Source organism: Neopelma chrysocephalum, unplaced genomic scaffold (genome assembly GCF_003984885.1).
Source record: "Neopelma chrysocephalum unplaced genomic scaffold, ASM398488v2 Primary Assembly neopelma1_70, whole genome shotgun sequence".
NCBI classification, from domain to species: Eukaryota; Metazoa; Chordata; class Aves; order Passeriformes; family Pipridae; genus Neopelma; species Neopelma chrysocephalum.
Genome location: NW_020897730.1, coordinates 4,105,343 through 4,130,224, shown reverse-complemented (window position 1 = coordinate 4,130,224; position 24,882 = coordinate 4,105,343). Strand labels below are relative to the sequence as shown.

The following is a 24,882-nucleotide window of genomic DNA, read 5'->3' as shown; positions in this document are numbered from 1 at the left end:
ATGCCAGTATTTCTGTAGTAGATGGTGAGTGGTAACAGACCTGGTGCCACACTGAGACAGCAGTCTTGTGGGGTATCTGCATTTGTGAGGAATATCTCTGAGACAATGCAGGGGATATTTCCAAATCAAACAATTAAACCAGGTTGAATTAAAAAATCAGTGTGTGTTCCTCAAGGCTGAAGGAAGGACACTGCTGGAGCACTACTGCCCTACATTAGACCTAAACCTTTGAGAGAAAATTCAGAGTAATGGGATTTCAAAGACAGCATTCTGGAATCTGGTTTTGCAGATTGTCTTCTTCACAGAGGCTGTCCTCATAATTAATAACATACCAATGAACTGAGGAAGTGACATGGAGTTAGTCATGTAAGAGCAGGATTAACCAGAGGAATCATTCCAACCACCAGAGGACAAGGATTTGTTTAAAAGTGCTGGCTTGGTCCAATAAAGAAATCCAGTTACTTTAGTGGTTATTTCAATAGAACTAACAAAACAATTTGTGAAAATAATTGCAACATCACAGAATGTTTAAGGAGGAAAAGAGTCCAGAGAGAAAATGGCTTCATTAGTTGAGTGCTAGTTGAATGTTAATGGAAATTATTCTCTTTAATTTCAAGTGATGGGAACCGAAAATGTTTACAAAATATTTTTTATAGTCCCTCGGGAAAAAATATGGTTGCCTAATCTAAAAATGTGTGTCTGAAGGCTTCTTATTCCATTTCACAGACCTTCTACATCAAGTAATGACTGTGACAATGAGCTTGGTAGAGCTCCTTTTATAATTTGATTGGGCTTTCATCACTAGGGAACTGACGAGTTTAAATTGGAGTGATTTCCCTGTCATTTTCTGTTTAGAATATCAGAGTACAGTTCAGTTTTGCTTTTATGTTTCTTTTGCAGTAGAAACGTATGTTAAATATTTCATTTCTGTCTCAAATATCATGTGATGCTATTTCAGCATGTTTTCAGTCAGGCAGTTTTCAACAACCTGTATCCACCAGGCAACGAGACAACACTTGGAGAAGAAAAAACCAAAAGATGACATTAATACTGGCATTTAGCAGATCCCCTCATGGTAATTTATTATTGCTTCTGCTGCTGCTTTGATTACTTTAGGATGACCCTAGATGCACATACCCACACAGTTTCACTTCAAGACCCACGGAATTGCATATTTTTCTCGTGGGGACTGGGAATCTGCACTGACTCTCGATGTCCTGTGACTGCAGGCATGATGTCCAAGTGAGCTTTTTGAGGATTTCCTTGGTTCAGGCTGTGTGCTGCACAGCCAGCAGGCAGGCTGCTGAAGGTCATGGAAATCTAGACCAGTGGCAAACTGTTAATTATTCACAGGTTTCAGAATTAGCTCATTTATTTCATGGTTTATTTCTTTGAAGGTTTCTCGTTGAATTTGTTAGTTCCTAATTGGTTATTTCAACTGCCCACTGCAAGCTTAGCTGTAAGATCAAGTGTTTAGTAGATGATCATGGATCAGATTGAATTTGGTTGATCTCATTACCGTGTGAGAGATGAAACCAGGCTATTTAAAAATAACAAATTTGAACATTTTTTTTCTTAATTACAGTACTGTACTCATAATTTCCTAGTAACCAAAAACTTCAGGGATCAGATGATAACAATAATAACAACAACAAAGTTTGATAAAATTTGAAATAAGTTTCAAAATCTTCCTTTAGAGAAAAATTCCCCCTATTGCAGAAGGGATTTGTTGCAAGTGACTGTACCCACCGCTGAGTTACTTAACTCTTACCAAATGAATGAGTTTTGAAACCTGCAAGGAATACTTTTTCTGCTTCAAGATAATTTCCATTTTTGAAGCATAACAATACATCCTTTTAACATGAAGATGTCATTCCAAAGAGTTCACTGTGCCAAATGGTTATTTGGATTTCATTGTACAAGGGGACTGGCTTGTAAGAGGGGGCCGAGGGCACTTGTGGGCATTGCCTGGCAGTGCTGAGGGGCTCTAGCAAAGGAAGAAAACACACTTCAGAGGCAAAACTGGGATTGCAGAGAGTAATCTGAACATTCATTGACTGTTGGGTGCTCAGTTTATAATGAGGAAATATAGAAAGAATTAAACCATTTGGCAGGTGGGTTTGAACAGTGATCTCTATCCATGAAGGAAAGAGTGGGAGTGTAAAACAAGAGATTACCCTGGCAAATGTCTAGTTCAGTAACAGTGGAAAATTTTCATTAATGAAACCTTTCTCCATTGTTACTTTGCTTAAATTGTTATTTTGAATAACACTCCTAATCCTGTCTCTGAATCAGCAAAATTGTGAGGGGAACAGGGCAGCCTGCAGCTGATGGGCATGGCCGGGCACAGCTCCTCTATCTCCTGCCTGCACGTGCGACATTTCAGTTGGGCACTTATCTGTGGGCACAGAGGGACCTGCAGGGAGGGGACAAGAACCTGAAGGGTAGTTCTGCCCTCAGAGCAGTGTTCGTAAGCTGGCTATGAATAGATCAATCCTGAAAAGTTAGAAAGCTGGGCCTTAAGTAGTAAAACACTGAGGTCTGAAACAACCACACGCAAGGAGGAGCAGGATGTAAAACCTCTGTGTATTCATAAAGTGGATCTTGATAATTCAGGGAAGGTAGACTTGGAGAGCCCTAAAAAAGTTTTAGTAACAGTGTTACAATTCTAACAATTGAGAGAGACTTCATTAAGAGTCCTAATTTGTAAAAAATGCTATGCTTCCCTAAAAGCTTCTGTAATACTTTTGTTTCCATATTTGTGATAATTTATTAACTGTCAGATTCCTTTTCCCTGACAATTTTTCTCATCTATGGTAGTCTAGAGGACCTTGTTGTTTTCAATTTTTTTTTTAATTTGTTTTAAAATCTCTTGCACATCAGGGGATGTATTTCTAAAATTCCTGTGTTCACATCAGTAAAACACTTGTCTTTATGCTCTGAGCAGCCATTATCCCAAATTTTTCATTCACTATGCTGTTTCAGAGTATTTATTCATTCAGAGTATTTATTCATTCTCTTCTATTAACCCCTTGTCTACAAACCAAACCAAGGTTTTGTTCTAGTCAGGCTGCAATAATATTCTGAACACTTACTTTTTTCCCATCGCCAAAACACAGTACGTGAAATATTACTGTGCACAACATGCCTTAATTCTTTAAATGTTTCTGGTGGTTGTTTTGTAGTTGGGTTTAATTTATTTAAGCATGTAGCTGGTAAACATTCAATAGTGTCATGAAAAAGACTTCTTTTTCATGTAAAGTCCTTTTGGTTAAGTCACATGCTGATAAGCATTTCTCTTTTTTATCTTTTGCTTAAGAAAGAGTTTTTCTAATTGACAAATGCTTTCAAGATCTGCATTCTCAGTTGAAATTCCCACACCTTGTTTCAAAGGGATGTGTCTGTCATTGCCACTTCACCAAAGAATGCATTCTTGAGAGAAACCTTGATTTTTTTAAAGCTGTTTGTAACTACAACTATGGCTTGCAATGTTGAAAACAGAACAAGGCAGGAAACTGGAGGTGCTCTTGCTGTACAGCAGAAGGTACAAGAGGAGTGAATGTCTGGGGATTCATTTTTCCTGTTAAACTAGTTAGTCTAAACAACAGTTGGAAGTAAATGACATGGAGAAAGTGCTAAAATGTTACTAGTTTTAGCTCTATTTTTCCCATGTATGGATTGAGATTAGGCTTCTCCTGCAGAAAACTTCCCCTAAGAGGATATTTGCAGCTACCAGGGATTATCCATATCCATGCACTGCAACTGCACTGGCCTGTGCTACATTCTCTGGGGGGGTCTTTTTGGATTTTGTACATCTTGTTGGTGCTTTAACTTTTAACCTGCTAGTGCTACCAGTCATAAAGCCCTTCTCTCTGCTCTTTGAACAAGAGAAATTCTCAAGGATTAATGGAAAAAATCTTGGTGACAATGTCTCAGATTTTAAATTACAGCAATGAGAAACATTACACTGAAGTTCATAGAACCAGGTTTCTTTTTGTAGTCGTCTTCTAAAATATTTTTTGTCAGAAACAGGGTGACTGGAAAACACAACTTTTCTATATCCACATTACATAGATCATCTTCTGTATTCTTCTGTTTGAATGTCTGACATCTAAAAAGCTCTATTTTCCCAAGTTTCTCTGTTTTATGTTAATCTCCATCACTTTACTCTAAGATACTGGTTTTTTGCATCTCATTTCAAATTCAAAGGGATGTTTCCATGATTTTTAGTTATTCTGATACTTGTTATATTCATTGATTTGTTCAGTGCAGTGTACAAGATCTCTTTGTTTATCAGGCAAGACAAACACTGCTACATTGGAGTCACTGACTCCAATCCCAGATCATGGAGTGCCTGATAGGTATTTTGTGGCTTGTATTTACATCTGTGACTCAGTGCACTTTTTTCTTTCTTTTTGTCCTCTTTCATTCTTTATATATTCAGGTTGACTTAGAGAATTAGAAAGTTTTGGACCTCTTTTGTAGATTCCAATTGTAGGCACTGCTCCACGATTACCACAGGCACTTACAGATGTCTACTCAGAACAGTTAGTTCTACTTTAGTGTTCCCCAAATCAGCTCTCAAGTGATGTTTATTAATAGGGAAGTCTGAAGGAGAATATGTGAGTATCATAAAGTGTGGGCAAACAAAAGAACATGCTACTTCTCCTGTCTATTTTAACGTTGTTTCCCTCACTGCAGATATTTGTCAAATTACCTGTAATTCTTTTTGCCCAATCTAAAGCAGCTCTAAGACAGCATTAGCCAATAGTGGTTTCCACAAATTAGACTGGCTAATCAATAATTTAGAATCAGTAGTGGAAAGGAACAAAGGCCTCTCTTTATTCCCATGGGAGTTTTACAGAAAACAGGAAGGAAATGCTTAGCATCAAGTGGAAAAGGTACTGAAGAACTGAATTTTAGAAGACATTGGGCTTTAAATACAAATTTCATTTGTAGGTCAAGAAATAATTTATGGTTTTGAACTTTAATGGGAAAATTAAGTTGTTCCTGTTCAGATTGCTGGGAGAGCATTTCCTAGTTCAGTACTTTATGTAGCCAAATACTACAGAAGCTTTTGGTAGTTTAGATGTTTGTTTAGATTCTGTCTCTCCATCTTCTAAATTAGAACCGAAAGTTAGGGTTGAACTATCTTTCCACCATCAAGGTCTGTCTTTCTCCTCTTTGCCCCCTAAAGCTGAGGTTTTTGTATCCTTGTTTTCTTCATATCATTTCCACAATTTCTCTCTTCTACCCATAGGCTCTGGGCTGTCTTGTGTATTGCTAATATTCCCCTGGGAATTTCCAGCAAATGTAAAATATGATATGGCTTATAATTGTTTTCTACTGCTGCTACAGGATCAAATATGAATATACTCCCTTTTCAGTTTAAAGGGTTCCACTCTCCTCTGGCATGTTCCTCTGAAAGGATGCAGGAAACAATCATTTTACCAAAACTGCTGTGATTTGTGGTACAGTTTATAAAGGATTGTTCAACTACAGGGTCTTAGAGAATAATGATAAACCAACACTGGTGGTGGCTGAAAATCATTTCCTACACCACATTACTCAAAATGAATTAGATATATGTTACACTAATAAAATATGACATCAAAAAAGTAAAGCCCACTAACTTGCGCATCACAACAGACCAAGCTGATGTGACTGTGCCTTTCTCTTTATCGTTAAGGTCTGTTCCCTACAATCAGCTGTTACGGGTAAATTAATCATTTACCTTTTCTACTACCTTAATGTCATAGCAGAGGGTGGGAAATGTCAAAGAGAAATGGCATTGCAAGTAAAAACAATGTTGTAATTCAATCATTTTTGTCTGACCATTTTCTTGCATTAAATTGTCCAGATTTAAGTAACTGTCAACAGGCAGTATGATTTATATAAACATTACTATGACTCCCTTGTTTTGATCTCTTATCAGAATGTATCTATTCATTAATAAAAAACTGCTGATTAAATAAGGCCAGGCACAGATACACTAATTTATGCTCAGCTAACTGAATCTTGAATAGACTCTATCACTGAACGTTCTGGCCCTGTTCTTTCTTAGCATTTTCAGAAAACCCTTCATATACAAATATTGCAGTAGCAGTTTACCACCAATCCGATATACCTAATCCCAGGATTAATTTTGTATGTCCATCAGTAGTGAAGCAAGATGGATTTAATAGCCCATTAGCCTTTCAGCATAATAATTTTCACATCACTTATCCTGCTGGGTTAATTGCTTTAAAATGGATATTATTGACCTCAATCCTAGTGGCAAACAGAGAACATCTTATTCATCTCCCAAATGTACATTCTTAGACTCTTGTTTCTTTTGGTCCTGACAAAAAAATCCCCTAGATTATGTGTTTGTATATTATAATTTATACCCTATTGGCCTATACTTAAGAGCTTAATGAAGCAACATCTTTCAGATATCAATACGCACAACTGGAATTTTAAGTTCTATTTTTTATGTAAAGAGAAACATTGGAAGCATAAAAAAAAATCAACGTTTTACCTCCTGTTAAGAAAACAATTTTAATGCTAAAAGCTGTAGCAGGTGCAGCAGGGATTAAGAACTTTTGGAATAAACAGCTGGCCAGTATATTTCCAACTGCAAAATTCTGGTCATTGGGAGGAGAGAATGAAGAATGAATTTTGACAGAGAAGCTGTAGGAAAGGAAATTCGGGTTCTAGGGTAGAGAAACAGAAAAATGTATCATGAAAAAGAAAACCAAAGAGTAAAGCTGAAGAGTAGAGTTTTTATTCATGTGTATTATTTGTGGATTGTTTCCCCTAGTGATTTAGAGAAAACAGGCCAGCTGTTTTGAGGGAATTAATGCTCACTATGAGCAGCAAAAAATAGAAAAAGAGGGAGTGGAAGAGGAGCACAAGTCATGTCATTGCTTCTGGGGAGGTGAACCAGGGCTGAAAGTTAAGGTAGATCTATCTGTGCCAACAGTGTAACAAGTACAGTTATACATAGGTCGTTGTATTTCTTAAGCACTGGTTTCTATGGGAAATAGGAGGTTAAGATTTAAATGCTTGAATGTAAGAATACAAGGGTAGTAGCAGATGTGCCCACATTCTCTAGAAGAACCCAAATCTCACAGAGCTTATGCGTATCTGTAAAAAGGTGTATCCTCACACACGCCTTAAGTCTCATTCTATAGTTTCCTGGGGTAAATCTGCTTTAAAAGATATAGAATGGAGAGGCTTGGTATTTACAAGAAGTGATTCTAAACCAAATTAACGTTAACAAAGGTAATTTATCTACTAGCATAAGCCTATCTTGGTTTGATAGGCTTATCAAATGCCTGAATAAGGGTAGACCTGTTTCTTCATGAAACAAATCAGAGCCAAAGGACTCCTATTGAGCTTCGCGATTGACTTAAACAGTACCAGGATTTTCCCTGGGAGCTCAGTTCTACATTTTACTGGCAATGACAATGTCAATGACAGTGGTGTTGTTTTTATTAACAACTGTTTCTGTGTGGCATTCACGTGAGTACATTCATGACAGAAGCAGTTGAAGCTGGATGTTCTCGCTGCGGTTACAAACCACCTCTGACTGCAGTTGAAACAAAACCTGACTGTATGTAGCAACTCTGCTGCAGCAGGTGTGTGGCCAATCACTGCTCTCCAAAGTGTTTTCCAGGAAAAAAACCCCAAACTTGTTTTTTAACCTTGAAACTTTTTTCCCCCTAAATTTAGGTCATCTACTTTAGGTCATTTAGGTCATTGGCAAAGCTACAATTTTAGCATATTTTGTAAAAGACAAAAGAAAGAGAAATCTTCTGAATAACAGGAAGATCAGCATTTCAGAGAGAAGTGAAAAATTAGAGGATGCAGTGAGAATTTGGTCCTTAAAAGATTAGAAATATTTCCTGTTTGTTTTTAAGAATGTTACTGAAAAATGTTGTTTAAGGACTGGTGATTATTTAATGATTTAGTGATGTTTATTTTTCATTATGGATATCTTCTGCCATCCATACTAGAAAAAAAAAAAGAGAGCATTGTGTTCCCTGTGTTTAAAACTTAGAACTGGTTGATCAGTTCATGTAAATCAGCATATCCAGAGGAATCAGAAGAGAAATGCCAAATTACTGATGCTGAACCTAGATTTTTTAACTTAAACTATGAGGAAAATACAGTGGATCAGATCTTGCTCCTGTGTGTACTGACGTCAGAGGCACAAAATTTGACCCTAAATACATTGCATCGGGAATCATTAAACCTTAAAAGACTTTAAAAACACATAGCGTTGCCAAGCAGTTTTGCAAATTGAATCACCAAATTATAAAGTCCATTAACTTTTTTTTTTTACATTAATTTTGCGTACTGTTGAAAAATATTCCTTTGGGCATCTCTGTAAGGAGCATACAGATATTTCGTAGATCAGGAGCTGGTTTGAGTTCCAGCCAGAGCCAAGGGTTCCTTTCGGGTATAGACGGACGTGCTCTCCCTAAGGGGGGAGCGGCCAGCCGGGCACCCACAGCCAAATTCCCAGGAGGGAACTGTGCACTTCTCATCTCTGTCACAAAAAACCAGAGACAGACACGTGAGAGTGGTGTTCTCACAAATCCTGCTGGTGCAAACCGCACTGGAGACCCTCACGGAACCAGGGCCACCCCCCGCCGGGACCCGCGGGCAGCCCTCCCTGGGGAGTCCCCGGCGGGGGGGCTCCGTGGCTGAATTTCCAGACTTTTGGGAGACAGAGGGACACCCGGAGGGCTGGGGCGGTGGTCGCTGTCTCACGGAGCAGCCCCCGCTGACCGCGCGGGGCTGAGGGGCGGCGGGGCCCGCCTGGCGCTCACCCCGTGGTGTGAGGGGGGCGCGGCTGGAGCAACCCCGCTGGGCAGCGGGGCGATCCCCTCCTGCTCGAGAAAAGGCGAACAGCACAGTTTATTGTTATTTTATTGATATTTTTCCATGTCCCTCTCTCCCCTCGCCCCGCCGGGTCACGCCGGGTGACTCGGCCCCGCCGGAGGCACCGCCCCGGGCGGGGGTCGCGGCGTGAGGGAGGGGCTGCAGCGCGTCCTCCCGCGCGGGCGGGGGCGCTGCGGGCGGCGGGCGCGCCGGGCTCCGCCGCCGCCGCCATCTCCGCCGCTGAGCTCATAAAGGTGTCGCGCAGGTTCCGCCCGGGCTCGTCATTCCGCCGCCCCGGGCCCGGTGCCGGCGCCGCCGCCTCCCCCGCGTCGCGGCCCCCGCCCGCTCGCTCCCTTCCTCCCTTACGGGGCCTCCGCGTCAGCGGCCACCGCGCTCCCGCCCCGGCCCGTCGGCAGGCGCCGGTTGTGCCCTCCCCGCCCCTTCCTCCCCTGTCCGCCCCCCCCGCCCGGCCCCTCTCCCGCCGGCCGGGCCCCGGAGTGCCGCCGCCGCCGGGCTGTGAGCGGGGCCCGGCGCCGTGCCGGGCCGTCCCCTCGCCGGCGGGGCCATGGCCGCGAGCGCCAAGCGGAAGCAGGAGGAGAAGCACCTGAAGCTGCTGCGGGAGATGAGCAGCCTCCCGCCCAACCGCAAGTGCTTCGACTGCGACCAGCGCGGCCCCACCTACACCGACATGACCGTGGGCAGCTTCGTGTGCACCTCCTGCTCCGGCATCCTGTGAGTGAGTGTGAGCGCGCGGGCGCCGCCGGCTCCATCCCCCGGCAGGGTCGCGGCCGAGGGCGGAGGCGGCGGGCGGGCGGTGCTGCCCCGCCGGGTCCCGGCGCTGCCCTTCCTGCCGCCAGCCCGGCCACGTCGGAGCGCGGCGGGCGGGGGGTCTCCCGGGAAAGGGGGGAGGCCGTCGGGTGGCTTTCCCGGGCGCTTTCGCTGGAAATGCCCGTCGGAGCCCCCGGTGCGGGGGCGGCGGTGGCTGGCGGGGTGTGCGGGGCTGGGGCGCACGGCCCGGAGCTCGTCCCGAAGCTCATCCCGGGGATGTTTCTCCGGCACGTAGCAACCACCTCCCCCCCTGGACGTGTCGGAGGGGTGGTTAATTAAACAAGTGTGCGGAGAATACTTGTGGGAAGGGAAGAGGCACGTGGCTGAGCAGTTCACTGTCATGACAGTCTTGAAGACACCAACTCTGTCTGAATACGGAGTTCAGCGTTTACAGATTTTACTTGAAGTTAAACGACCAGCCTACCTTTCTGTGTATCAAGTTATACTTGGTAGTAGTTTGTAAGACAACTTTCTAAGCTCCTGCTCAGTGGATAAACAGTAGCCTTAATGGTTTAAGAGACTTGATCAGAAAAGTAGTAGAAGGTTGGGGTTTTTTTCCCCCAAACATCGATAACTTCCTACAAACGATTTATCTAAACCTTGGGAAGGGATTGGCTCTGATAAACTAATTGCATTTTTCCTGTTCCTCATTCCTGCATGGGCCTCCCCACTACTCCTCCCTTTTCCACCCATCCTCCTCTGAGATAGTGTATATGAAACTAAGAGTTGAAATCAGTCAGTTCTGAATTTCAGTCACACAGACATAACTTAAGGGAAAAACCCTATTGTCATCAGCATTAGCATTAGCTAGATATATTTGCATTTTTTATGATTCTGTAGCATTGTGCTTATGGGATGGAGCAGAATCAAAGAGTAGCCAAAGAAGTAATAAATGGTATGTCAAAGGATAGATTGGTGTTTGTAAGTATACCCTTTATGCCTTCATAAAAGGCATTCAGGAGCCTGAACTAATTCCTACCCCCTTAATACCCCAAACAGGCCTTCCAAGTAAGGTCTGGTGTTTTAGAAGTCACTTGGTAGTTACACTGAGTTTCAAAACAAAGCAAACATGTTAGTTCTGTGCTGAATTTACATGGAAAGAACTGCCTTTTATACTGCTAGACAGGTCATTAGACTTGGGGTGTTGTAACTTCTACTTTGTGTAGACTTTTGAGCAGTCTTGACACAAATACAGAAAATACATTTAGCTTATGAAACTGAAAAGAGACTTTAGTTTTTCACACATGCATGCTACTCAGTCAGCTCTGGCTATTGTTTGCTCTCTTAGCAAACTGTTATTTGTGCTGGCATGTGAAACTATTTTAAGCTACTGCACTGAGCTTATTTAATGGTTGCACATGTTCTTACTGGTTAGACTGACAGCGTGATAAAGCTGCACCACGAGAGTATTTGTCTTTATTTTTCAGGCTTCTCAACCTTAATAGATATATTGTGAATGCTGCTGAGATGCTTAGCATGGGTTCAGAAGGATCTGTTCCCTTTATTTGTTATCTCGGAGGTGTGGACTACTAAAGTGCCTAGTCCAATTTACAGTAACCAAAAGGATGCATAGGCAGTGAAACAGCTCGCAAGCAAGGGACAGCTGCCACTTGATGTTAAGTGACCATCATTTGGATGTTACCATGCTTAAAGGAGGAAGACTTTCTACAAAAAAAGTGGTTAATGTATTGGCATTCAAATAAAATGCAGATAGTTCTTTCATTTCAAATATGCAGTGTTTTGTGTTGCTATAAAAAAGCAACCACGAACAACATGTTTGGTTCTTACAGCTAGTAACACCTACACTTAAAACTGGAGTAAAGGATTTTTAGGGGGACTTAAAGCTTTCTTCTGAAATAAATTTGGGCTCCCTCTTTCGTGTTGACTTGGAAAAGCTTTCATAAATTGTGTGTTCAGGGTCATATACATTGGTTAACACCATAGAACCTAGGCAGTGGGGTATTTTTGTTAGTGATGAGACTCAGTATAGGTCATGTCTGTTATGTAGGTAGAAACTGTTATTTTCAACACTTCTGTCAGAACAATCCTTCATACAACTTATTTCCAAATGCTTTTCACTGTAGAATTCCACAGTGGAGGGAAATTACTTGAGAACAAACCACATAATGGCAAATAAGCATAAAAGTACTGTTGCTTCTGTAGTTCTTAATGGCTGCTTGCATTCTGCCTCATAATACTTGTTATACTGTAAGGCCTTAATAATCTTAGTACTTTATCTGTTTGTATGCTATGTGAATGACTTGCATTGCTTCTTGTTTTAATTATTTTTTTCTAATCTGGTACAGGAAGTGTTCTTGGAGTCAGGTAGACTAGTTTTTTCAAGTATGAGGTGCCCAATGCAAGATTAAAATATTAGTATATTAACAAACCTCCTTCAGAAAGGTTTCTTGATTAACTAAAAGTGGTTGCTAACATCAGTATCATCTTAAACAGGCATGTTGTTCTAGATGCAGTTAACTCTAAACTTTTTAAAACTGTAGTATAACTGTTTTACATGTTTTCTGAAGTATTCATTCCTTGTCCTGGCGAGGATTGTATTCAAATCCAAAACTATAACTCTGGATCCATGCTAAATTTCCATTAAGTACTTTAAGTGTATAAAGAGAGCAATGCTATTTATTACTCGTTTTAGTTTAAAAAACTACTATTTCTTTAACTATTTCCAAAAACAGTATGTCTAGCTTGCTCAAGTACTTATAAAAATGATGAGAGAACTAGTGACTTCGCTAAAAAGATGTGTTTCTGACTTTAATGTTGAAGGTGAGTCACGTCAAGTTAGAAGTATGAATGACACAGAGGAGGTTCTTTTTCGTAATACCTTGGTTTAAGTTGCCTTATCAGATCGGGTTCAGCAGAGCAGAAGTTTTGCTGTGCAAAATGGTGTATGCAGGAGAAAGTTCATGAATAGTGGCGTGAATGTGCTTCCTCTTAAAATACTTCCGCTTGTCCTCTGTGTTTAAATGTTTCATGTGGCAAAAAAGCATGATAACATCACACCAGGTAATTCACCTTTTTGGTGTTGGACAAGAATATAGGATATGTAGAAATATACACACCATCATTTCTTCCCTGAGGGCGGGAGGAGATGCTCTAGAGGAGCAGCCTGCTCAGGTCAAGGATTACAGTCCTACAACACAGGAAGATTTCTCTTTATTATGGCAAAACAGCATCTCGGGAAATGTTGGCAGAGAGATTCTTTTGGTTTTACAGAAGTCCTTTGATTCAAAGGATTATGTTGGTAGCTGTGACTGTTGTTTTTCGGGATGCTCCCATGTGTCCAACAGTGACATCCTTCCCTTTGTCATATCAGATGCCTCTTTGCCTTGGATCTCAGCTGTCTGTGTGCAGCTCTGCTTTCAAGCACTCCTGTACAACTCCTAGTCAGCCTACTCTGAACTTTCATAAGAAGAGTGTTTTTAAATTCACCAATGGAAAATATTCCTGTTTGATTAAGAGTCCACTTGCACAAGTTTTGTATTATATAATTTTTTTATTTAGTCTTGACTCTTTTATATCTGCTGATGTGATAGTTAAGGCACTCCTATCCTTTCTCTCACTGCTGCCCTCTTAACTCGCTCCCTCCCAACTTACTGAGGAAGTCTCTTGTTCAGATGTTTTCACTTCTGTCTTGTGTTAGGAAGGAGCAACAATGAATGTTTAGAACACAGAGGTACTGTGAGGAATCCTAAAGGCCTTTTATGCTATTTCTTACAGTTATTGGATCATGTGGCCTTCTGGCTGCTTCTAATATTCCTAATTGAAATTTTAAATTTAAAATTTTATGGGTAAGGGACTTCTGTATCAGCCAGGTGGGGTATTTGATGGCAAATACACTAGGAAAAAACTTAAAATTTTTGTGCAATAGTGCTGAATTATTGTCCCTTTCCCTAGAAGAAGTTTTGGAGAAATTAATATGGTTTAAATAAACAGTGTTAGAGTGAAGGTGATTCAGATTGTGTGAGCATGACTTTTCAGTCCTTTTTTTTCCTTTGGAGCATGTTTGGAAAATGTGTGTGTATATTTAAGGATCTTTCCTATATTACTATATTTCTTGTTTTCAGTTTCAGGGCTGGAGAGCAAAGGAAATGTCTGTATACAGCAGTGAACACTGTGCAGTTCACAAAGAATGTTTGTTTGTTTTTTTAAGAAAAAAATTAACCTTGACTGTGCTTCAAAATGTGTGTGTGAGCCTTCTGCTGTTAAAAATAAATGAGCTTGTGAGATGGTGGAGGGTCTCCAGGGAGGTCTACAAGTATCAGGAATGGCCACTGCTGCTTATATTCTCTTTTGCTAATTACAGTAGCATAGAAATAATAACTGCTGTGACATTGGGTTTTCTAAAGCTTGTTTTTTGGACATGTGGGGATGGAGGGTGCTTTATGATGGCTTGGCATTTGACTCGCCTCATTAACTTCCTGCTTTTTAGGGGATCAGATTTTGCTGGCTTAGACTCGAGATCTTAAATCTGATCAGGGGACACTGGCAGTGTTGAGTAGCATCTACCCCCTGTTCCACCCACGGAGGGGACCCTCTGGTTCTGCAGAGCCCACTCCTGAAATTTTTTTTCCTTTGCAGACAACTTTGCTGACACTTGTTTGAGATGAATTCAGGAATGGCTGCTCTGCCAAAAATCACAAGTTCAACTATAATTTGCCACTAAATTATGTTAGTAACAAATATCCACTGCTTGTTGACAGTGTTTTTGAATGTTTAATGTTTCAATTGCCAGACTGTAGAATCCTGTGTCAGCAGCCTTAAAGCTTCCTTTGTTTGTGAGAGCCCCAGTTTAACAAAGCTCTCTGGAGAACAGAGGTCTCATGTTCTCTGTGGCTGCCCCTACGGTGGCTGGGACTCAGTGGAGAGTCAGTGGAGGAATCTCATGGTTGGATGCTCTGGTCACAGTGCTGTTCCACAGAAATAACCATTGCTGAGCGTGAAGAAGTTGGCAGTGATGAGTGGGATCTCTGTGTGGGATGTTCTAGCTGTGGTGTGCTGGGTAAGTGCAGATGGCAGAATTGTCTTACTCTGTCATCTTTCCTCAGGGCCTCTTAGCAGATCGCTGCCTTCTGGATTAGTGCTGAGGTGGTGTTTGGTTGCTTTCTTCCTCAGGAGCTCTGTTGTAGAGAAAGGAATAACTGGTACCACTGCACAAGTGCAGGTTGCAAATATTTGTTCAGGCTCAATTTAAATTTAGACATGATTCATTTGGAGTAAGGGACCATAATCCATTCTGTCCCCTGTTAAATAGGGAATACTGTAAAGCGTTAGAACTGGGCAAAGCACTTGTCAAATACATGGAAAGAAACATTTTTCCTATGAAAAAGGTTTGTTAATTCCTCATAAGGGATAATTGTACTTGGCTATCTGCCAGTAACCTTCCCCCATATGTAGGTGAGCTGTTTGTGAATCATTTGGGTCAAGTATTCTTTGTAGGTAAGGAAGGGTTGGTCCTTGAATTCTGCTTCAAAAATCCCACAACTGCTGTTCTAGGGAGATTCTAGGCAGTTCATGGGTGTTAGGTTAGTTAGAAATCATAAAAAAAATAGAGTGTTTCCTGTTCTGTTGGTAGAATCGAAGTAATTTCTCTAAGAAAGATAACACATATGCTTGGGCTGTGTTTGTGTGCAGCTTCTTGTCTTGAATTCCTTGTTCCAGGCAGACTTCTTATGCTGCTTTAGCATAAGAGGAAGCTTTTCATAGGTCCTCCCCCCACCCCTTGCCATATTAAATAAACGTAAGTATGTGGATGTGTAAGTACTGCAGCTTGATATTTCACAGCATTTATGGCTGTTGAAGTTCTGTTCAGGATTTCTAGTCCTCCTGGACCACTGATGTTCTCTTTTATCATGCCAGACATCTGACACTTCTGTGTTGTGAGCTGACCTTTAGGAGTGGGGTGTGTCTTCCTCCTTTAGCAGGATGGTGTAAAAGAAATGAGAATTCATCTTATCCCATGTAGATGTGATGTGTATATCAGGGAACTTTATAACCTGAACCTCAAAACTGGAGAGCATTCTTTACTGGAGAGGGAGGCATGGAGGAAGTCTCTGGTTAGACTAAACAAAATCTTACCTAGGCCTCAAGTACATTTAATATTGCTGCTTAATAGAGCTGAAGATACATATTTGCTGGTTTAAATGCTATGAAGAGCCTTAGTAGATCAGTAAAGAGTAAGTACTGCTTAAATAACTTGTTCAGTGCCTTTAAATTGTAAACACAGATACAATAGAGCACTTAAATGATACTTATTGCAAAAACGAATTTCCAGCAGGAGCTGGTGGGAAAGTTTAGAGATATGGCCTGTGCTGAAAAACATGTGAATGTGTTAGTGAATGGCTCTGGCTTTTAAATAGTTATTAAATAGTTCACAACTATTTAACTGCACCTCTGTAATTAATAGGAGGAGGGTAAATTGAACAGACTAAGGCAGACAGAACTGCTTTTACTGTAAAAGCAAGGGACAGTGATCGTCATATAATATTTGATGGAGCACATTTCCCTGAAATGCCAGGTGGATGCCAACTTCGTTTCTGTGCTGTGCTGTCAATATCTGATTCTACAGTGTTGCTTAATGAAATGTAATTACTCACATGCACAGAACAGACCAAGGTGTGTTTTTAAAACCCAAAAATAAACAAACCCCAACCAACCAAACCTAGTTACTAGCACCAGCTCTGAAACAATGAACTTTAACTGCATAAAACTCCTACAGATTTTTTTGAAGTTGCATCATCTTAAGATGAGTACTTTGAAGAAAATCTTCGATAATGGTACAGTATTTTCATAAGTGTTGTGTATTTGTGATGTAGATGTGGATTTGATTTATGGCTAATTGAAAGATGTGACATTTTTAATTTTAATTTACCAGGGAATTTAAACGTTTTGAGAGAAGTGAATTTCCTGATAGTTGATTTAACTATCTTGAAACCTCTCTCATTAACCTTAGTAAAACTTCTACCTTCTTGTCAAGGTGCTGAACTGTGGAGTTTAATTCAGCTGCTCTGATTTCAAAAGTTTGCCTAAGCAAATAATGTTCTGTAAAATTAGTTCTCATTTGCCTGTAGGTTTGTATGACTTCTGCTTTTCAGGTACTAAAATTTATTGCATTTCTTTGCAAAACACAATTGTTTATCCAAGTGCTTCAAAGAGTGATTCTCTCTAATTCATTTTCTAATGAAACTTAGGCTAAAATGTTACTGCTTAGTGTTCTAACCAGTATTCAACTTTTAACTAAAAATGTAGAGATTCTTTTAACACAAGATCAGGATTGTTTTCTTACAGGTACAGTGTGAATTTAGGTGTCAGGGTGAATTTGCAACCTAAATGCACAACAATACTTTTCCCATTAGACTTACTGAGAGAACTTGAAGTGCCGTAAATTTTGTCTAAAAGTTGAGTATAATGTGATAATATTTGGAATATCAGATTTTTGTCATAGGGTGTTTTGATGGATAACAATTTAATTTCTAGTCAGTGTTCTTGAAATAATCGCAGAGTTTAAAGAAAACCACTAGTCATCCTAAATTAGATGTCAGTGATTTTTTTTTTTTTGGACCAAATTTAGAATTAAAGCGTAGGAGCAAATATAAGCAGTAAAGCTATCAGTGATTTTCTTAGCGATTTGCTAGCCCTGTATTACATCCCTGGAAAGTTTTTTGTGTGCTTTCACATCTCACAGTTAGTGTATATTAATTGGGTTTTAAGATGGTATTTCAGAAATCCAGGCCTGATTAACTTGAGTGTTAAAATAGCCTCCTTGTATTGCCTGAGTGTCTCCACTGTTTGGCATATGTGGGAAGTAAATGTTCTTGCATCCATTGAGCAAAGCACGGCTTGCTTTTAATTGTAAGCGTTTGTGGGCAAAAGCAGTAGTTAGCATGTATTTAAAGAAAGAGCGTGAAAAGAAACCAAGCTTTTCTTACCCTGGTGCTGTTGCTCAGCAGGTTTTCTCTCTGTGCTTGCAGGTTTTGAGTGAACTGGGTTTGACAACGTCTGGCTGTGGCAGCACAAGAGCCTGGCATTTGTTGGCCCTGCTGCAGCAGCCTGGAGTGGAGGGAGATGGTGCCAATCCTGGCTTAAGGCTGAAGTTTTGAGCTGTGGCATTAGTAATGGTATCTCTCATTTGAGAGCACACTAAAAACGTCTTCTTGCTTTTGTTGTGCTCACTTGTGTAGTGCTCAGGAAGAGGAAGAAGCCCCTGTGGATATGGGGGCAAAAAGTAACTAGAAATGGTGCTGGGAGGAAATGGGAAATGTAGGTAAAGCAAGAGAAAAAGACTGAGCTGGGGAGTTTAGTGTGAAGAGATGTAGTGATTGGGTAGAAGTTGTAGTAAAAGGAGATTGAAGTGAGGGAGAAATTGGAGGGAAAGAAAACTACAACAGATGGAAAGATGAAGAGCAGAGACAATGGTCAAAAAGTTTGGGGAAGCAGATTAGTATTTTAAAAAAAGTCTAGCTATGTTTTCATAAATTTGCATAGAAAGTGTCAGAGCTTACATGTGCAGTTGTGAATATTGATCTCTCCTGAAGTTCAATCATCTGACTTTGCATGTGTAATGTTACTTTGAGAAGAGCTTACACAGCCCTAAGTTGCACTGCAGTACCAAAAATGAGTGTGTTTTACAGGGATGGCTCCTGATTTTAAGACTGACCAACTTCCATCTGTTTAAAGCGATTGTGTGATGACAAACTTCCTGAATACTGAACGAACACTTCTTGCTTCTTTCAGGCGGGGCTTGAATCCACCCCATAGAGTGAAGTCGATTTCAATGACTACGTTCACACAACAGGAAATAGAATTTCTGCAGAAACACGGAAATGAAGTAAGTATTATTTGGAGAATAAAGTGCTTTTGTCACTTTGATATTAAAGTTTAAAACACTACTTAAAGAAAACTTGGTTTGTTTTTTTTTCTTAGCAAAAACTAGACACAAGATTTTTGAAACCAACATCATTTGAAGTGATGCTTCTGAAGAGCTTGTTTCACTTGGGTAGCTGATCATCATAATGTTGCACGTTATTGCCCAACACAGACAATCCAGATTCACATGATCCATATTTCTGAATTGGGTTTTCTTTTGCTTTTGCATAAGGCAGCAATAAGCAGCTGTCTCTTTTTTTTCTGCATCTCAGAACTTGAGACTGAGTGCAGCAGTGTTTCCTGAGTGTACCATGACAAAAATAAATACCAAAATACAGCTTGTAGTTGTATTTGTTCAGAGTAGGTGTCAGAAAGTCTTCTAGAAGTTTTAATAGCCTCCTTACTTATAAAAGTATATCCATGTTGAAGGGCCTTGAAGAGAGAAAGGAAACTGAGAAAGAAGTTCTAGTGTACTGAATTTTTGTTCTTTTTAGTAGAAGAAAAAAATTGGAGGTAAATGTTTGATCCAGCTAAACCCTGGATGTGGCTATTATGACTTCAATTTGAGAGTGAAGTTTGTTTCAATACCATACTGTACTGTTGAGGATTCTAGAGGTAGATTGTGCCTCTGTTCAAACTAGATAAAGTTCTATTTCTCGTTGATTGTATCTGTATTCAGTTTTAGTAGAACTATTGCTTGTAGGCTACAGAGTGTCTCACCAGTGTGTTCTTGTGAAGCTTTGTGAGGATATATCCCATCATTCGTTAAAATGCTGATACTTGACTTTCCTAACTTGGCCCCTTCTTAAGTGTCAGGTTGAAGAATGAAAATAGAAGTAGCAATTTCTTTTTCTGTCCTGGTAAATACGCTTTAGTTGTTGAAATGACTGTTAGTGGATGATTCCTCTAGACAGAGCTGGATCAAGGTCTAAATTCTTCTGGACATTATAAAATACTCCTGATGGCTTAGGTTGGTTGGGTTTTTTAAAGCTGTAGAGCATTGCATGTATATATTTGTATATAAGTATATCATACTGCTGACTTTCTGCATAAGGAAAATAATAAAGAATTCTTTGTGTTCGTATAGACTATTTTGGATTCTCTTTCCATAAGATTAGATTGTAAACTCCAGCTTTGTTTTAAGCTTCACAAGTGTGAAGGAAAATGTGTGTGTTTGTGCTTCCCTCCCTGCATTGGTTTTAATTTCAGCTTTTCACTGAATCTGCCGTATCTACAGAGTGGTACAAGTTTGTTTTCACTGATCTGGAACCTTAAGTGATCCCTACTTAGTTGATTAGTGTAGTTGTCCTTGTTATAGACCTGACTACTCTGCCAATCATAATGATGTAGTTGATACATAATTTATTATCGACATACAAAATGTTCACAGATCTCTGCAGTGCTGTGCTCTGTTTCAAAAGCAGGGGTCCTTGCACTTGTAGTACTCTTAATAGAAGTATTGAATGACTTAAATGAGCTGCCTCATAAATGAAGATGTCCTCCTGAGTTTAGTTTTGGGTTGTTTGATTATTGCCTTAATTCTAAAGTAAAACTGAGTAGATACTTGTAACTGCAGATGGTAGATTGAACTGAATAGAACTGATTATTGTCCTAAACACTATTAGAAGTTTAAATCCTAATTAAACATGTTTTCACTTTGTTGTGCTTTGTATTGCAGTAGTTAAATACTCATTTTGCTTTCTCTTGTTAGTATTGGACTTTGGAATACTTATCTGCAGATAAGATAAAAGTATTGGACAGATGAAATTCATCTGACCTAACAAAAATCTTTGTTTAGCTTCTGTTCAGCATAGGAGGTTCTTGTGTCTATATGAAAAAATAAAATTTCTTAGAATAAGACTTCAAACATGGAATTGTCCAACATATTGGAACATGTACATGTGAAACAAAATACAGTCACTGAACAGCTTAGATGTTGTAACATTGTTTTGTTCTGCATCTACATATATAAATATAAAACTCAACTTTTTACAATCTATTATGTTTAACTTCCATTTTTCTGTAACTTCTAAAATACTTTCATTCCCACTTTTTTCTTCTGGTCTTTGTCCAACATGGCCAAGGCCTCTGGTAACCTTTCTTGCCTCCAGATGAGTAGATCATGGTTTACAATAGGGATCTTGTTCTGAATAGAAAGGAAAACAGCAAGCAAGCTTCCATGAGATAAAGTAATTAATAAGGTGGTGAGTTGTTCTTAGAGGAAGTAGTTTTCCACTCTCCTTCAAAGAGTTTAAGGTCATTGTATTGAATGAGGTTGAAGTTCTCTTAAAAAAAAAAAAGAAACACCGAAACCAAACAAATCAACAAAACCAAAACACTTCCTAATATCTGCAATACAGACTTTTTGTGAGTTGTTATAAATTACCCTCTTTGTGGCACACATGGGTAAAACATTCGCTTACTGAAAAGCTTCTACAAGGCAACTGCTTTGGGAAGAGATTATCAGAGCAGCTTCTCTTGAGGTGAGACACCATATTCCCTGTATATATACACTTCTAAGGTAACTTGATCTTTATTTTAGATGAGTTGTTACTGCTTCAATTACAGTTTTAAATCCTTTTACTGGGTTAGAAAACTTCTGTATTTTGGTGTTGTTTACTCATCTGTAGGTATAAACAGATGTCCAGACTCTGGTTTTGCTAATGTTGGGGTTTATCTCACTTTTGCAGCAAGAATAGAGGCATCTTCCAGCTGATATTCCTCAAGTGCCTTCTGCAGTCCTTTTGAAAGGATAAAGGCAATTGGGACTCACTGGGTAGGGTTTTTCCCCTCCTCCTTCTCTTCATGAAGAGCTGGGTGAGGTATTTTCACATTTTCACGTTAGGAATAATGAGGAGAGTGTGGTATGGACATGCTTGTGTGTGAATACTCACACTCAAATGATGCCACAGTTGATTAGGCCTCTGAATCAATTGTGCAATGGTAGTAGGAAGTGAACTTCTGTTTGCAGAAAGTGGAGGTGGTGCTAATCTCATGTTGCCATTATAGCTGTGAATATTTATTCAGAAACTTCTCCCTGAAGCTGAAAAATAGTATTATGAGGAAGACCAGTTGCATAGTTAATTTTTCTCCAACCCTTTTGAAAAATGACGGATGTTTTATAGCCTTTTCAAGTAACCCATTCTAATATGCACATGCTCAAAGAAAAAGATTTTGTTGGTCTTGTACTTAGAAAATCTGTGTTCCTCTGGGGGAAAGGACAATGTTTACCTGAGCTAATGAGTAGAATAAAATGCAGGTATGCTCAGCTGCTTGGGGTTATCTTAATAGTGCTTAATTTTGTTTTGGGGCCAATCTCCTGACTCTCAGTAGCACCTGAGATATTGCAAGGTGCAAGTACCAGTTTGCTGCATTCTTGTAGCAGTAGTAGCAGCATGAGGTTGGTTCAGAGCTGGTGTTAGGCGTGACTAGAATTTTTTCCTGGAATCTCTTTACTATGGAATATGGCCTAAAAACCCGGGAGTGGAAAAAGCAGCATTAATCTGGAGCTGATGAGTCCTGACAGCATGAGCTGTGCAGTCAGGTGTCCCTGTAGTACGTTCCTGGTTCTGCTAATATGATATAGAGATACATGAGCTGATTGTGTGTAGAACAATGTCTTTGTTAGCAGGATTTACTGGCTTGACTCTGCTTATGAAACAGCTATAACTTCTGGACCCAAACTGCCTTTGAAATCAGTATGATGGCAGTATAAAATTCTTTTAACCTACAGAGATTAATGAATAATATTGGCATCAGAAGTGCAGAATTACTAAACAAAGCTATAACTTGCTTACATAAGGAAACTGTTTCCAAATCTTTCTTCCTGTGGGGTGAGTGTTATGTTTTGGAGCATAGTTTTGTTGTGTGGTAATCTGCAGTTCTTTGCACTGTCAGCATTGCATTTGGTGCATAACTGAGAATATTTTATTGGCAGGGAGGGGGAGAAGAAGAAATCTAATTTGGCATTTACCAGCCTCCTGAAATGTAATATCTCATTAGAGCTTTTTAAACTAGACTGATGTGTAATCATCCTGTGCAGTGGTGTGTCTGGGTCTCAAGAAGTGTTGTGGGTCAAGGAGTGTGCTTTTCCTACTTGAAGTGCAGCTTCTACCAGCAGAAGTGCGTGTCCTGTTGGAGCTTTTCCTTACCTTGTGGCCTTCACTGCATACAGGAGAAGGAGGCTTCATGAGCAAGAACTTTCATTCTGCTGGCCTAACTGAATTTTTGTTATTCCTAACTAGCACAACTGTGCAAGCAGGAGTTTCTAAAGTGTGGTAGCTCCACGTGTTGTGTAAGCAGAAGGCCTTTGTCTCTCCCATATCCGCCTTCCCACACACACTGGAGATCTGTATCAGTGAAATAGTTAGGACGTGGTGAAGTGTTGTTTGGTAGTTGAAATACATAGCACTGGAATAGAAGTAATTGGAATCTCAGATTCTGTGTTTCTGCAAAATTTTATGGATACTGCCGATTCTTTTCTTTATTAGCAGTTTTTGGTGTGCCTGTCCTTCCCCACTTGCACAGCTCTGTGAAAATGCACAGGAAAAAACCCTAAAACATGTCAGTAAACCTAAAAGCAAAACAAAAGCTAAACTTTTATGGAAAACAGGTGCATGTATTTTTCTCTTAGACTCTGAGCCCTGTGTGGAACTCCTGAGAGCTTGAAATGTTACTGGAGGCTGGGTTTTAAACCAGAAGGCTTTCTGGTCAACTTTGTTTTGTGGTGTACCAGATGTGCACAGGATGGGATGTGTTCTTTGTTCCTTTCTGTCAAAGCTGAAAACAAGGGTAATTACTCAAACTGTAGGACTACAAATGTAAATAATGCATGGAAAATAAGATGGGTAAATTTAATTACTCTAGGAAAACCAGTTTTTACGTCAAATGGAATGGCTGTGGAGTGCAGATTTAGGGTAACCAATAGCATGAAGAGAAATATAGGTAAAGACTTTATTATAACATACAGGATGCACTTGGCCCAATTTCTCCTTTCAATGATATATTTAAGTTACGGTAACTCACAGTTTCTGCCTTGCTACCTCCTGGGTTTTTATCTAGGTCAGGGTGAGTAGGTTGAAGCTGGTTGTGATTCTCTTTCCCTCTTTACTTCATGCTGTACTTACTGATCTAATTCTGAATGTCCCAGTATCTGGTTGCCAAGTGTCTAATGACATCCCTTGCAGGATGGAACTTGTTGGCAGAGGACAGGTGCTGTTCTTCCCAAAGCGGTTGTAAGGGGATTCTCATGAACTGTTAAATTTCCTGAAGACAACTGCTGAATCCTGTTATCTACTTATTGTAACCTGACAAGATGAAACTTTGCTTTGTCTTGTTCCTTTGCAGCCCTCACAGTGTAGTAGGGACAAAAATTCAGAGTATTGCTTCTGTCAAAAAAAATAGACTCTCAAATGCTGCATATGCTTAATCATTCTGACTTCAGTGCTGTCCCTTTTTTCCTCTGCTGCATTGGTGAACCAGTGGGACATGGACTAATTATACTTTTCAGGGACAGTGGACAATGGTTATGGATTGTTGGATATGTTCCACTGTTTCTAGGGGCTTCCACATAACTTGAATGTTTACTCTTGGCTCCAGCTTGTCAGGATCTTCTTCTCTAAGCAGAGCATTTTGTCTGATACAGCTTTGGTTATCAAAAGAAGGAGTATAGCAGAGCTTTGGTGAATGAACAGAGCTTTTGAGGAGAGGCTTATTTGTGCTGCTGTTGCAGAAAGAACAATATTAATATTAAATGACTGAACCAGAGTATCCCCAGGGAGATGGTGCAATGTAGAAGGACTTCAGAAAGCCAGAGAATTTTTAGGCCCAATACCTTAATAGTAGTGTTGTGTAACTGTGTGGTGAGTTGGCATGATTCTTTGTGTATTATGTGTAAAAGCAAAGGAATGAGTAATTCTGTTAAAATGAAGCTTAAGATGTATCATGGAACTTGGGCAATAGAATTTTCTGAATGAGCTCTGAAAGTTTGATTTATCTATGGAGTAGTTAGGTGGTTTGGAAAACATGCTCTTTGGGATATCAAATTCAAATTTCTCAAGGCATAAATTTTCAAAATAAGCAAAAATTGAGAACAATTACTTCAGGGTTTTTTTCTCAAATAGTGAGTTTGTATTAAAAAACTAAGAAGAAAAACTGTGTTTAGTAGATCAACTGGCTGCTTAAAGCTTGGGTTTGTACAGATTTGCATTTCCTTTACTGCCTTTTTGCACCTCCTGCTCTCATGTCCTGCAGGTAATGTCCTGCAAGAGTCAGCACGTGCTGTGTATAACTGTGCTGATTTGT

At 40.0% G+C, this 24,882-nt stretch overlaps 1 protein-coding gene across 10 annotated transcripts in view; it reads left to right on the top strand.

The window, feature by feature from the left end:
- Nucleotides 1-9,360: 9,360 nt before the first annotated feature.
- AGFG1 (ArfGAP with FG repeats 1) overlaps nt 9,361-24,882 on the top strand; it is a 35,833-nt gene continuing 20,311 nt past the window's right edge. For 9 of the 10 annotated variants that reach the window (XM_027686260.1, XM_027686258.1, XM_027686257.1 and 6 more), the window contains exons 1-2: nt 9,361-9,603; nt 18,448-18,541. In XM_027686260.1, coding sequence (XP_027542061.1) covers nt 9,437-9,603; nt 18,448-18,541 — 261 coding nt within the window. In that variant the 5' untranslated portion in view covers nt 9,361-9,436. Of the gene's footprint in view, nt 9,604-14,598; nt 14,717-18,447; nt 18,542-24,882 lie in introns of those variants that run through there. The other variant, XM_027686259.1, reaches the window with a different exon arrangement.